Here is a 15,801-nt window from a genome sequence, read left to right as displayed (position 1 = left end):
ATGCTCTTCATAAAAGATCGTAAGTTCAAAAAGAGCCTGGGCTATACAAGACTATTTCAAAGGGAAAAAATCAAATCTTAAGAGACTTATGCTCAAATTATTTATGTAGAGGTTATCATCTCTGTCTGCCATGACACTTCCAAATCATTAGGTCTGATGGTTCAGAAGAGAAATGACAATGAGACCTTATACTAAAGATTGCAACTCTGTAGAACAATTTGATAATTATTATTCTAAACTTCATTCAATGATTCTATCTTTCTATCTATCTATCTATCTATCTATCTATCTATCTATCTATCTATCTACCTACATACCTACCTATGCATACTACAGATTCAATGCAGAGTCTTGCACATTTTTTTTCTTTTATTGTATATTTTCTTTATTTACATTTCAAATGTTATCCCCTTTCCAGGTCTCCCTCTGGAAACCCTCTATCCCATCCCCCCACCTCTGCCTTTATGAGCATGCTCCCCCACCTACTTACCCACCAACTCCCTTCTTCCAGCCCTGGCATTCCCCTACACTGGGGCGTCGAACCACCTCAAGCCCAGGGGCCACTGCTCCCACTGATGTCCAACAAGGCCATCCTCTGACACATATGTGGCTAGAACCATGGGTCACTCCACATGTACTCTTTGGTTGGTGGTCCAGTCCCCGGGAGATCGGGGGGGGGGGTCTAGCCTGTTGACACTATTGCTCCTCCCATGGGGCTGCAAACAACCTTAGTCATCAGGGAAATGTTAATCAAAAGGACCCTGATATGGGTTACCCTGTGGTAACCTCCCACCAGTCTTGCACATTCTAAACAAGTTCTCTAATACTTAACTATCTCCCTGCCCTCAAAAGCACAGCTTTGTGAAATTAATGAGCACATAGGATGGCTATGTTACTTCTAAAATCCAAAGAGAACTGTTCTTTCCATGGCTTAAAAAGGAATGAATTTATGAAATTCCTAGGCAAATGGTTGGACCTGGAGGGCATCATCCTGAGTGAGGTAACACAATCACAAAAGAACTCAAATGATATGTACTCACTGATAAGTGGATATTAGCCCAGAAACTTAGTATACCCAAGATACAAGATACAATTTGCAAAACACATGAAACTGAAGAAGAACGAAGACCAAAGTATGGACACTTTGCCCCTTCTTAGAATTGGGAACAATCACCCATGGAAGGAGTTACAGAGACAAAGTTTGGAGCTAAGACAACAGGATGGACCATCTAGAGACTGCCATATCCAGGGATCCATCCCATAATCCTCCAAAAGATGACAACATTGCATACACTAGCAAGAGTTTGCTGAAAGGACCCTGATATAGCTGTCTCTTGTGAGACTATGCTGGGGCCTAGCAAACAGAGAAGTGGATGCTTACAGTCAGCTATTGGATGGATCACAGGGCCCCCAATGGAGGAGCTAGAGAAAGTATCCAAGGAGCTAAAGAGATCTGCAACCCTGTAGGTTCAACAACATTATGAACTAACCAGTATCCCATAGCTCTTGACTCTAGCTGCATATGTATCAAAAGATGGCCTAGTCGGCCATCACTGGAAAGAAAGGCCCATTGGACATGCAAACTTTATATGCCCCAGTACAGGAGAAAGCCAGGGCCAAAACGTGGGAATGGGTGGGTAGGGGAGTAGGGGGGGAGGGTATGGGGGACTTTTGGGATAGCATTGGAAATGTAATTGAGGAAAATACGTAATAAAAAATATTTTTTAAAAATTATCTTAAACAGCACTAAAATGAAAACTAACAAGTCATTTCATTTCTCTCAGAACCCTCCTCCTGGCTGTTGCTATTCTATTAACCTGTATGTAGTTGTTGAGATTCTATCATTCTTCATTTGTGGGATTATTGTTTTTTAATCCTTATCTTAAAGATTTGTCTCCTAAACCACTACTTGTGTGGTTTAATATGAACCAGGGTCTTTCCATAACACAGTCTTCAGGTTCTATATACCAGGACCAATAAAGTGTCATATTGTAATCACTTGGATCTTTTGAGCATTTGAGGGAGATTCTATCTACCTTATACCAAGTCCCATAGAAGCTTATAATTGAGTCCCTTATGTTTAAGTACTTGAGACATTAGAGGATACATAGGTAAGCCATTTTAACAGCATTTTATTTGGCTATCTAGAGTTTTAGAAAAATTAGACTTCATTAACTTAGAATGATCAATACTATTAGACTACATAAGGGTTGTCAACCAAGGGAGATTTTTGTTCCCTAGGTATATTTGTTAATGTTGGCAGATAGTCTTGATTGTTACAATTGTTACAACTGGGCACGGGATGATGTCACACACCTTATAATTAAAAGAACAGCCCTCTATGATAAATAATTATCTGATCTAAAATATTGAAATGAGAAACTATGCTGAATAAAGATATTATAAGCTGTGAATATCGTAAGCTGTTCTGAGTTACTTATAATTCTCTTGCTTTCACTACCCCCAGATAATACTATATCATCATATGTAAGATGCACCATAAGGTAATAAAATTTGGGTAGCTTTGGATGATTTTATAAGTTATATATATATATATATATATATATATACACATAACTGTAACTCACAGGCAAGGTATGGGAATGAAATGGAATGGAAGAGTTTAGTAATTAACCCCTTTGTTTGAAAGTGTTAAGATGAGAACAATCTTCTTGAATAAAAAATACTTATTTTCATAGCCTTCAAGGCAAAGCTATGCATTATACTGAGTGGTAGTTAATACTAGAGAATATTTGTATGGTTCGATTGAGGATTTTCTTCTGATTTCATGAAACTCAAATGCAAAACAAAAAATAAAATGCAGTTTTATAGAAATAGTGCTGAACTATATATATATATATATACCTTTGAAGATATTCAATCATTTATACTATAGTAATTTTACCATACTTGTAGAGAGGCATGTGTATGTGTGTATGTGTATATACATTGTGTTTAAACCCTATTAGTGCCTAACAGATAGAATGGAGTTCACGTCTCTATGCTCTTAGTTCAGGTTGCCTCATGCCACCTACCATTCCATCACGCTCCATGTTACTAAGAGTTGGCAAATCAGTCCTGCAAAGTCACTGATCTGGATCCTCCTTTAAGAACTTACCAGGCTCTGGGCTGGAGAGATGGCTCAGCTGTTAAAGGCTAGGCTCACAACCAAAATATAAGAACTTACCAGGCTTACTCCTAGATCTGGAAGATATAGTTCTGAGCAAACAATGATCTGGAAATATGTGGTCTCAATAATCCCACCTAGGTACCTAGGTCATAAACTCCTTGTGAGTCATAAGCTCCTTGTGATCCTCTGATGAATGACAAGAACATTGCCGCTGACCTTGGCCAGGCTCACTGATTTTTATATGGACTAACTTTCAAGATTATGCTCAATGCACCAAAGAAAACAATGCTTCAAATGTTTATAATGCTATACTTACACTGTCTTATGACTAGCAGAATTCCAATAAATGTTTGTTAAATAAAGGTACAAAGGGGGAAATGAAGTGACTGCTTTTTACAGCCTAGTTTGTATCACATCTACTTTTCCCAGAAAATGTCTGGTCATTTTCAACACAAATGAGTTCCTCTTTCTGTACCACCCACCTCTCCCAAAATAAAAACCTATGAAATGTTAACTCAGCACTGGCTTTTAGTATCAGTTCCACATACAAAATTTACCCAACATTACTATCATATTGACTAGAACTTAAAAGGAGAAAGACTTAGTCCCTTTGGGAATGTAATTCTCTAAAATCTTTTCATACATTAGCATTTCTCACACTAATCTTTCCAAATGCTATGTGAAAATGGGCTCTAGGGTCATAAATCTGGGAATTCTTGGCTTATAGTGAAGTAACCTTTTTTATTGCCTGACTCAGATTTCTAATTTGCTAATGAGAATCTTGACTCTCTAATATGAGTTTAGAATATGGAGTACTTCCAAAATGTATCTGACTACCAAATTTCTACAGTGTATTTTTTTAGACTGATGTTCTTCAGACAGCAAACACTCAGAAAATATTTCCCTAGATGTTATTTTTTCACATTCTGGCTACCACTGGCAGGAGACTGAAATAGTATGAGAAAACATGAGATGAAAGAATAGCAATGATAGCCAGAACAATTTAGCTTCTACCTATAACCTGTAAGAAGACATTACATTTAACCCTTTTGGACAGTGTAATTGTTCCATTACACTGAGTAGGACAATTGAAATAAACTGAAATGGTATCCATATCTAGTGGACTCTGTACAGAATCTCTGCCATGAGTATTTACCTATTTGTCACAAGCCAACCAAGTAAGAAAGTGTGTCAAAGAAGGCCAAAAAAAAAAAAAACCCAAAAAAACAAAAACCAAAAAACAACAACAAAGGTGGAATAGAATTTTTAGCTAGACGGTTAACTGAATATGTCAATGTTATCTGTTCGAGTGATAGGGCAGATGAAAGTTTGCCCCTGGACTGGAAGAAGTTACTTCACTGGTTATTCTAGTATCACGATGATGGAGGCATTGATGGTGTAACATATGAAGATTATGCTTGGAGTATCAGTACAATCTTCCTAGTATTTGAACATCAGAGAAGTATGTTTTTAAATTGCCACAGGTGTTCAAGACTATTCCATTAGTAAGTACCCAAATAATCAAATAATCGATTAGCAACTACTCTCATTTCTGTGCTCCAGTGTCTACTTTTATCACACTAGCCAGAAAGTGTACAAAATTGATTCTCTCCTATTGTCTCTGAAGTATGATTATATTTTAGACATTTACCTCCTGGATATAGCTATGGAAACTAGACCACAGAGCACTTTGACAAACACACAAAATTAAATCTCAGCTTGTGAGTCACATGTGAGGCCTGTGAGTTACAGGAAAGGTATGGGAATGAAATGGAATGGAAGAGTTTAGTAATTAACCCCTTTGTTTGAAAGTGTTAAGATGAGAACAATCTTCTTGAATAAAAAATACTTATTTTCATAGCCTTCAAGGCAAAGCTATGCATTATACTGAGTGGTAGTTAATACTAGAGAATATTTGTATGGTTCGATTGAGGATTTTCTTCTGATTTCATGAAACTCAAATGCAAAACAAAAAATAAAATGCAGTTTTATAGAAATAGTGCTGAACTACCCAAACATCAGGTTTTGGTATTATTATTATTATTTGTGTCCTTATTTCAAATTCTATTTTAAAAGGATAGTTATTAGTGAGGCTTTCACAACTATCTTTTTCTGTTATTTTCATAAGACCCTGAACTAACATCATTCTTAAAACTGTTTTCTTATCTCAGTAGAATTAGTCACTAGAATGCTGAGACTAAGCTTTCCAAAACTATTTATTCTTTTTTAAATTTGACTTAGAGGTGAAAAGTCGATACCTGAGACAGAGAATTACATTGTAACAGCAATCTTGTCAGAGTACTGGGGAATGACAGAAATCACTTTCTGGTGAAACCAACATGTATTCATTCATGGGACAGCTGAACTTTTCTTCTTCAGGAAGTGCCCAGAATGGAATAAGAATGAGATTCATAAGACATTGGAGTATTTTTCAGGTATCAATAGTTACAATGCAACTGGGCAAAAGCTTGAAAAGTTAGGATCAAATATTGAGCCTTTTGATTGCTGTTTGTTTATGTCTTGTAGGATGAGGGTAGGGGTTACAGAGAAGGAAACAGGAAGGAAGAAAGCAAGGAAAAGGAAAGCATTTTTTCTTCCTTTTTCTTTTTTTTACTTTTCTTTTCTAACTATATTTTTATGAGTTCTTTAAGAAGTTCAAACATGTTTTGATCATACACCTAAAATGTTAAGGAATGATAGAAAAATCTCCTAACCTTGCTTTGATATATTATAGGCTGCCACTTTGAGTAGAGCATTTATATTGTAGAAACCAATTTTTAGTGGTACTCTAAATATATAGAACATAGAACGGAGCCTCTATGAGAAATTGATAGTGGCCTTTGTTTTCATTGTGGTGAGAAAACCCAGATCTACCCTTGAGCTACCCCTACTCTTAGCCCTGTGTAAAACTTTAAACATAATTCTGTCATCTCAATTTCTGCGAATCCATAAGCAACAAATTAAGGATTTTGAAAATGTGTGTGTGTGTGTGTGTGTGTGTGTGTATTACTCAGGACAATTTACAGGAACTTCCTGCATATATATTTATATTTTATATTTGATAGATCAAACTAATAATATTACATATCTTAGCCTGTTTCAAAAAAATCTATTTATAAATGGGAAATCCAAATGAGTTAAAGCATCTATAAGCACACTGCATTTGGAAGGGAATAATAGTATCACAGACTTACAAAGGATACATTTAGATAAGTAAAAGGGATAAACAACATTCCTTTAGTGTTTTTTTTTTGTTGTTGTTGTTTCTGTCTGAAAGGGGTTGAAAATGAAAATCCAACATTCTCTTCAAACAAAAGAAATATGTGCTATCAATTCCTATATAAAAGATGCTAAATAATCTTAAAATTAAATGTCCCTTATTCAAAAGAAACACTTGTAAACCAAGGGTCCGAAGCAAGGTCATATTAGTAAGCATTGAGACAAAGTAACATAAAAGCTTTTGTCTTCTACAAGACATTTTGGCTGAAACAAATCTCATCTCTTAGCAAAGCATGTACTTAGTATTCTAGAACACACACATTCTGAAAAGCGTTTGAGTTCAGAAACCGGGAGTAAATAGCCATAAGCAGAATAGAAAATCCAGCACTAGGGAAAAATGTTTACCAGGCTGTTACTATCAGGAAAGCTTCTGAAGTTTCAAATAAAGCTTTATCACACCACTCTTTAAAAGTAAATGTTTGCCGCATATTTCTGACTCTAGTTTTATTTAGAGAGGATGTGAAAAGTAGGGAGAAATTGAGAATGCATATGTCAATTCTGTATCAAAGTTTGTCCTGAAAATGTTTGTGTTGATCCTATCTGGGTGTTCCCTCACCACATCCTTCACTATACACCGCAAAATTTAATAAAAGGCTTCTATAATTAAATGGAACTCATTCATCCAGTACTATACAGAGAAACCCTGTCTCGAAAAACAAAACAAACAAACAACCCCCCCCCCAAAAAAACAAATGTAATAGTGGATCATCTTATTTACAAATATGAGTAATTAATCACTCCAATAAGCATTTAATATCCAATGTTTCCCTTACTATCTAAATCTCAGCATTGGGAGGACAGACAGGCAGATCCCTGAGTCCTACTGGCCACTCAGTATAGCTAAATCAGTAAGGTACAGAGAGAGACAGAGACAGAGAGAGAGAGACAGAGGCGGGGTGACATTGAATTACCACATGCCTCTGTTAAAATCTTACAAATGGGCATAATTAGGAAACTAGAAAGTCCTTAGCTGAGTACATAACTGCAAATTTTCAATATTTAAACTATATAAAAGTATTGTGAAACTGACAGTCAGGAAGTGAAAAAAATGGTCTTTCACTAACAGATACAGTTGGTATTTGCTTATTGATCAGCTAGTCTTCACTAAAAAAATGATGGTGAGATATCTTACAAATATCGAAGGCCTGTTGCTTTTCTAATCACTGACTCAGTTTCATTTTCTAGAATATATAGTGAAGTAATAAAGAACATGTTTTCAGGGATTAATAGACTGTTATTACTCTTATTGTCAAATCACTCTACCTCACTGAATCTTAGTTTCTTTTTTTTTCTTCTGTAGAATGGGGAAAATCAGGACAACCTAATGGAGCAGATGTAAGAATATAATGAGTTAATACACAAAAGAACTTAGTCCTTTATTATTAGCCTCTAGGAACAATAAAGGTTATTCAGTACTTGACTCATTGAAAGAAAGAAGTACTATGGCTAAGTCTGCTAAGTTAGTTTTCAGGTTAATTCTCACAGTTACCAATTAAATTGCATGGCTGTTTAAATAGTTAAGCATAAAGGATTTGGTTTCCTTCTTCACATTAGATATGAAAATGTAAAAAATTTCCATGAATGGTAGCTGTTATTATTCTTACTGTTATTAGGAAAATGTCATGTTTGCAGAAATGAGAACTTAGAAAACTCTTTTAACTATGGCCTAATAAAGCCAATATTTTAAAATATTTTATATAATTTTTAATGATGTTGGTGATTGAATCTCATACATACTATGCAAATGCTCTGCCCCTGAGATATACCTTTAGCTGTCACCATTTTGTAAAACCTCTTAATATTTCTTGATCTTCTCTTAATCCACAGGTGCTCAATATTTCCAAAGGCTACTTGTTTATTTTCTCAAATGTGTTATTGTCATGCACCCCTAGGCATCTCAAACTACATGTTTATCAGGTTTCCAAAGATTCCTGACGTACTGGTTGAACATCACTGTGAACAAATCCCAAGTGTCCTAGGAAACTCCTAATGCTTTGACTCCCCTGTATGCAGTTAGTGGAGATGTGTCTTTTGCAAAGAGGTGTGGTGACTGGTGTGGAAATCCTGTCATTTTGTATATGTAAATGAGCCCCTCCCACATAGGTTCAGGAAGTGGCGTACAATAACAGATTGGAAAGTTAATTTCTCAAGCATTTTTCTAGGTTCCAGTCACTACATGTTTGGCTTCCGTGAGAAACAATAACAGTGGCAAAAGCTATTGTTCCTTAGGTAGATCTAAGGAACTGAATTTAAACAACCTCTTCTTCAAACACTAGGAAATGCACCACCAAAGCATATTTTCCAAAAGGAAAAGCCAAACACAAAACAAAGGAACAAGGTATTCAAAGACATGCTTGGTGAGAATGCAGGAGAAGCACCAAGTTAAAAGCTAATGTGGCCTCAAATTATGTTCTTTGGGGTCTTTAAAACTAACTGGCTCTTACATGACTCAGGAGTTGCTTGGGACTATGGAAGATTGCATAGGGGTGAGTGTGTGTGTGTTTATGTGTGTGTGTATGTGTGTGTACCTCCTTGCCTGTCTTTGTTCATCTGTCTGTCTAAGCAACTCCATCCCCTTTGGGATGCAAATGTATTAGGAAGGGGAGTGGGGTAAATCCTGGGAGAGTTACTGTAGGTATCATAGTTACTTTTCTATTGCTACTAGACAAAACACCATGACTAAGACAACTTATAAAAGAAAGCATTTAGTTGGTTTTACCATTTCAAAAGGTTAGAATGCATAGTGACAGATCAAAGGCTGGTGGCAAGAACAACTGAGAATTCAAATCTTGATTAGAAGTAGGAAGCAGAGATACTGGAGATGGCACAAGTTTTTAGAAACCCCAGTGACACACTTTCTTCAATAAAGCCATACCTCTTATTCCTTCTCAAATAATTTCATCAACTTTGGACCAAGTATTCAAATATATGAGCCTATGAGAACCATAAACTATAAGTAGGGCTTAATATGTCACCCTAGTAGGATTGTGGTCTACAACAGTGCTTAAAGTTATATGAACCATGAAAGCCTAGCTTAAGAGACTTCAGAGGAGAGCAATATGAGCAAATAGGCTAGAAACCATTCTTGTGGTATTTTGGCAAAGAATGTAATAACTTTCTGCTTTTGTGCTAAATATTTGCTTAAGGCTAAATTGAAACTTAATATACTAATTTCTTTGACAGGAGATTTCAATGCAGCATAATATTGACTCTGCTGCCTGGTTATGAGTAATCACTCTTAAGCAAGTCTACTGTGAAAAATAACAAGGGGAGCAAAAAATATAGTTTGAAGAGAAAAGAGCACTAGGAAACTTTTGGAGCCAAGGCTTTTGCTGAAAGAGGTGATGAGATCAAGGCAAGGCCTGATCTGCATTTGGATAAAGGAAGGGATGTCCTCAGATTTCTAGCCCATTCAACTAAGCTTCCAACTTATAAAAAGAAAAGTCCTAAGGAAATTTCTGTTCCTTAAAATCAATGACAAATCACAGGCACTACAAATGTAATTCTAAGATGTTGGGTTCAACCCAAATTAGTAGTCAAACTTGGCAATGTTGTCCTCATGGCTCTGGCTTTAGAATCATGAAGGATAATATAAGTAAAAGGGTTGTGTAATCTTCCTCCAGGGCTAAGAAGAGCTGATAAGGCAAGGAGTGGAGAAGGAGTGTCCTAGCAGGGGGGATCTAACAAGCCACTTCATAGAGCTGTGAATGTGAAACCTGAATAGTATTGGAACTCCAAAATGGTAGAGCTGCCAGAGTTATGACATATTTACTAAGGAGAATTTCATACAAGGAGTGGAAACACCCCAAGAAAAAACTGTATCTTTGCTGCAGCAAGGCTGGAAAGGTGGAGCTATCTAAGCCCTTTGACATCAGACATGGAGCTACACAATTTTGAGTTTGTCCTGCTGGGTTTTAATATTTCTTTGGTCCAGTATTTCTTTGCTATGGCCTGATTCATCCCTTTTAGAATGGTAAATATATATTCTATGGCACTGCACTTTAGAAGTGTGTAATTTCTCTTTTGATTCTATAAGTGGTAACAATTAAAATATTACCTGGAGTCTCAGAATTTACTTTGGACAATGACCTCATAGGCTCATATGTTTGAATACTAGATGCCCAGTTCGTAGAACTCTTTGGGAAGGATTTGGAGTGGTGGCTTTGTTGGAGGACATGCATCACTGGGGATGGGTTTGGAGATTTCAAGACTTGAACCATTCCCAGTGTTCACATGTGTTTCTCTCTCTCTCTCTCTCTCTCTCTCTCTCTCTCTCTCTCTCTCTCTCTCTGTCTGTGTGTAGTGTATGTGTGTGTGTATGTGTGTGTGTTTGTGTGTGTGTGTTTCTCCCTCTCTCCCTCCCTCCCGCCCACCTCTTTCTCTCCTGCTTTCAGTTCTGGATGTAATCTCCCAGGTGAACTGCCACCCTAAATTTTTTTTCCACTATCAAAGACTAACTCTCTGAAATCATAACCCCAATTAAATATTTTCTTTCATAACTTACTTTGGTCATTGTTTTATCAGAGCAATATAAAAGTAACTAAGATAGGATACAAAATCTGAGACTTTGAAAACTGCTACAGTAACATAGAGAATCACTTCATGGTTTAGGTATATTTAGGGATTTTTCTAAATAGAATTCCTGTTATTCAGGAAATAATGCCACCAACTGACAAAGGGAAACCTGGTGAAATTAAAATGCTTCTGCTGGGCCTGCACAGATTTAAGCCAGATAAGGCCAGACTGCTGAGATTGGAGTTTACACAAGTACTCATCCCTAAGAAGCTATTTCTAACCAGCACATGCTTTCAAAAAAAGTTAGTTTGCTCCATTGGAATCTAACCAGGTCTACAAACCACACTTAAGTTTAGGCCCCATGACCAGCAATAGTATTTTTGTAGATTTTTTTTTTGTCTCATGTTGATTTGTTTGGGGATTTACCTTAATGATCTTTTACTTGTATATTTCAGTTTCTAAGCTTTTGCATTTTCGTGGTGAATGTGTGTGTGTGTGTGTGAGTTCCTTATGCTTTTTTTCTATTCCTTTTTTTAAATCCTGGTTTTTTTTTAATCTATCTGTTTTCTAAAAAAAAAAGAGAAGAAAGAGTGGAGGTGGATGGATCAGGAGATAAAATATGGGAGGAGATAAGGGATAAGAAACCATGATCAGAATATACTGAACATGAAAACAATATTTTCAGTGCGAAAAAAAGCTGTCTATCTGATAGAGAATTAATATTTGTAGTTTATTTTTAAAAATACAAAAACTCTTAACAATAAGAAATAAAAGAACTTGATCAATAAACTGACTAGTAACATTAACAGATAAGTTCACAAAAGATGAGAAATAAAAACTACATTGAGATTCCATCATGCTATAGTGAGAATGGCCATCATTAAAAACAAATAACAGCAAATCCTGGGGAAAATATGGGCAAAAGGAAATCCATATATACCACTTTAGTAAGAACGTAAACTAGCTACTATGGAAATCATAGTCTAGCTACTATGGAAATCAGTGTGGAGGTCTCTTAGAAAACTAAAATTAGACCTGCCATGTGGCCCACATCTACCATTCCTGGGTATTTGCCCAAACGACTCCTTATCAAAGCACCACAGAGATACTTACATATTAATAATAGCTGCAACATTATTCATAATAACTACATTATGGAATCAACTTAGGTGTCATACAAGAAAGCATGATATACATTAACAAGAGGGTTTTTTAAAACTACATAGGTCAAAAATATGCAGGAAATTGGAAACAACAATTATATTAGCCAAAATAAGACAATCTAAGAAAGAGAAATATTATAATTTACCTTATTTGTAGTTCCTAGATTTTATGACATTATAAAAGTAGAAACAAAACTGTCTAAACGAATAAAGAAGGCTAATGGGAGGGGGAAAAAAAGAGGTATAAGACTATGAGAAAAAATATGCTTAACATCCAAATATGCTTATATGATAATAATACACTTATATAACATACACTGTACCATGTAAAGTGAATATTCACAATGAAATAATTTTTAAAAATAAATTTTAAAAAAGACAAGAATAATCACAAATAAACAAGAGCTTTCTCAAATAAAATCTTCATGTATTGGTCATATATATAAAAACGTCAGACTTACCTTGACATATTGAACTAGACGCTCATTGACATTCACTTTATAGGTCTCTATGCCTAGCTCCTTAGACAAGCGTAAGATTCTGTTCTGGGTTGGTCCCACATAAGCTCCACCAACATCTACCCATTTAACATGCTCATTCTGAAGAAAGAGAAAAAGTAGATTACCTAAATTTTGTAATCTAAAAACCTTTTCATGATGAAAAATCATTTTTAATTTGCTAACTTAATTGTGCCTCACATGTCCTTTATAACGTACACCTGAAATTCAAAACCTTTTTTCTCTTCCACTTAAAACAGGAGAACACTGTCTGACAATTCAATAGGCATGTCCATTTGTAGAGCTACTGATGAGGTTGATTCAACAATACAATACAGAAAAAACTCTAAAATACATCCTGCTGATCTAGAACCTTTGAAAATCACTTAACTTATTATGTGCATTTTTCTCTTCCATTATTGTTATAGGAGTTGCCCATGGATTTATTAATCCCGAACTCCCTGATTTCCACCAGTTGAAATCTTAAGTCATCCCACATTCATTGGCTCCTGCTGATATTTTAAAATATTTCCAGGGAAAATGCATCATGGCAAAATAATATTTCAAAGTATAAAATACCCATATAACTAATTATTTACAAACATGTAAATTCTCTCAGGCACTAAAGTATTTTATTTTTCCCTCTTAAACAAATTCTCCAATTTCTAGAGTTTTTATTAACATATTTGATTTATTCAACAAATTGAATATTGGTAACCTACAATTCCTTTATATATTTGCAATAAGTTCCCTAAGGTTTCCTTCTATTCTACTGTTTGCATCAGTTTTTTCGTGTACATAATGCTTATTTACCCTTACTTATCTGATTATATTTTATTGTGTAACAACCAATGTACTTGAAATGCAGAAATAGGTGGAATGGTAGGAAATATTTTTCTCAGAAAAGATTTATGAGACACTAATAATACCAGATAACTGTTTCTTTTCAGTGTCTGAGATTTGAAGCTAGGAGAAAATGCACATATGAACTTTTCTTTTTTTTTTTTTAAAGATTTATTTATTTATTATATGTAAGTACACTGTAGCTGTCTTCAGACACTCCAGAAAAGGGTGCCAGATCTCGTTACGGATGGTTGTGAGCCACCATGTGGTTGCTGGGATTTGAACTCGGGACCTTCGGAAGAACAGTCGGCGCTCTTAACCACTGAGCCATCTCACCAGCCCATATGAACTTTTCTTGCACTTTACACTTAGTTCTAAGATGGAACATAATCTGAAGAGAAGGGTTGAAAAGCTCTCCTCATACACATATTTACCTTAGCTGGAACAAAATGAATAAGGAAGAACATCAGTCAGAGAATCTGTGAAGTAAAAGTCCCTCAGGACACGGGAGAGACATTGGTTTTGTACTTAAGTGAGAAGGTGGGGCTTTGGAAGGCTTTGAGCAGTGCGAAGACATGACTTCGATCTCAATGACTCACATTCACTGCTGTGATACTAAAAAATGATTAATAATAAGGGACACAAATAAAAACAGGGAACACTAACTTGGCCTAGAAGTGACAGTGGTTCCAACCATGATGTAGCAGTAACAATATTAGTAAGCAATGGATTTCAAAAGTATTTTGAAGACAAATGCAAGACAGATTCTGTATAGGATGAATGTTGGTCTTGAAGTGCTGACCAAAACCCCAAGTATTTGATGAGTTGTTGTATGGGAGTCTTGTTTTTAAAGTTGTTGGCAAGGGAACCTTGGCATGGCATTTGGCATTTAGCATAATAAGAAATTGTTATACCAAAGAGAATTATATTAGCAGCTCTCTGAAGTAACTGCTTTTATGTTCCTTATTGAAAAAAAAAATGTACTCTAGGCAGGAGGTTTTAGCTAAGTGATTCATTTCCTGTCCACTATGTTCTGGGTTCTCTCTCTCTCTCTCTCTCTCTCTCTCTCTCTCTCTCTCTCTCTCTCACACACACACACACACACACACACACACACACCAGTTTGGATAATTGATTTTGAGATGTCACTTTAAAATCCATATGTACTAATTTCTAACTTCCCTCTTAGATCAACAGTGTATTTTAGTTAGCATTTTACTTATTTCAATAGGAGAGTTACTCATGGTTTCCATTCTACTGTAGAAGTAGTAGTGAAGTGCTATTTTGACTTCTTAAATCTGGATATCACAATCTTCATGTTTTCTTTCACTATCAATACTGTCTCCTGAAGCTTCTTTAGTCTCTAACATGTTTTAAAGAATAAAACACCAATAGATTTCTCTTACTTTAACATAGACAGAAAAAAGACGTGTAATGTGCAAACATTTATTTAGACTACTGACACTTTTTTTATTCGATATTTTCTTTATCTACATTTCAAATGTTATGCCCTTTCCTGGTTTCCCCTCTGAAAACCCCCTATTCCCTCCCTTCTCCCCCTGCTCAAAAACTCAACCACTTCTGCTTCATGTCCTTGCATTCCCCTATACTGAGGCATAGAACCTTCACAGGACCAAGGGCCTCTCCTCCCATTGATGACTGACTAGGCCATCCTCTGCTACATACACAGTTGGAGCCATGAATCCCATCATGTGTACACATTGGTTGGTGGCTTAGTCCTTGGAAGCTCTGGGGGATACTGGTTAGTTCATATTGTAGTTCCTTCTATAGGGCTGCAAAGCACTTCAGCTCCTTAGGTACTTTCTGTAGCTCCTTCATTGGGAACCCTGTGCTCAGTGCTCAGTTCAATGGATGGCAGTGAGCATCCACTTCTGTATTTGTCAGGCACTGGCAGAGCATCTCAGGAGACAGCTATATCAGGCTCTTGTCAGCAAGCACTTGTTGGCATCCACAGTCGTGTCTGGGATTGGTGATTGTATATAAGATGGATCACCAGTGGGGCAGTCTCTGGATGGTCATTCCTTCAGTCTGAGCTCTAAACTTTGTGTCTGTAATTCCTTCCATGGGTATTTTGTTCTCCCTTCTAAGAAGGATAGAAGTATCCACACTTTGGTCTTCCTTCTTCTTGAGCTTCATGTGGTCTGTGAATTGTATCTTGGGTATTCTGTGCTTCTGGGCTAATATCCACTTATCAATGAGTGCATATCATGTGTGTTCTTTTGTGATTAGGTTACCTCACTCAGGATGATATCCTCCAGATCCATCCATTTGCCTAAGAATTTCATAAATTCACTGTTTTTAATAGCTGAGTAGTACTCCATTGTGTAAATGTACCACATTTTCTGTATCCATT

At 36.1% G+C, this 15,801-nt stretch overlaps 1 protein-coding gene across 1 annotated transcript in view; it reads right to left on the bottom strand.

The window, feature by feature from the left end:
• The window catches only part of Maoa (monoamine oxidase A), a 66,197-nt gene that overhangs the window by 30,183 nt on the left and 20,213 nt on the right, over positions 1–15,801 (bottom strand). The window contains exon 3 of the mRNA XM_021152962.2: positions 12,549–12,686. Within this exon, the coding sequence (XP_021008621.2) occupies positions 12,549–12,686 (138 nt within the window). The remainder of the gene's footprint in view (positions 1–12,548; positions 12,687–15,801) is intronic.

This window comes from Mus caroli, chromosome X (genome assembly GCF_900094665.2).
Source record: "Mus caroli chromosome X, CAROLI_EIJ_v1.1, whole genome shotgun sequence".
Lineage (NCBI taxonomy): Eukaryota > Metazoa > Chordata > Mammalia > Rodentia > Muridae > Mus > Mus caroli.
Note: the sequence above shows the minus strand (reverse complement) of the source record. Positions and strands in the feature narration are given on the sequence as shown.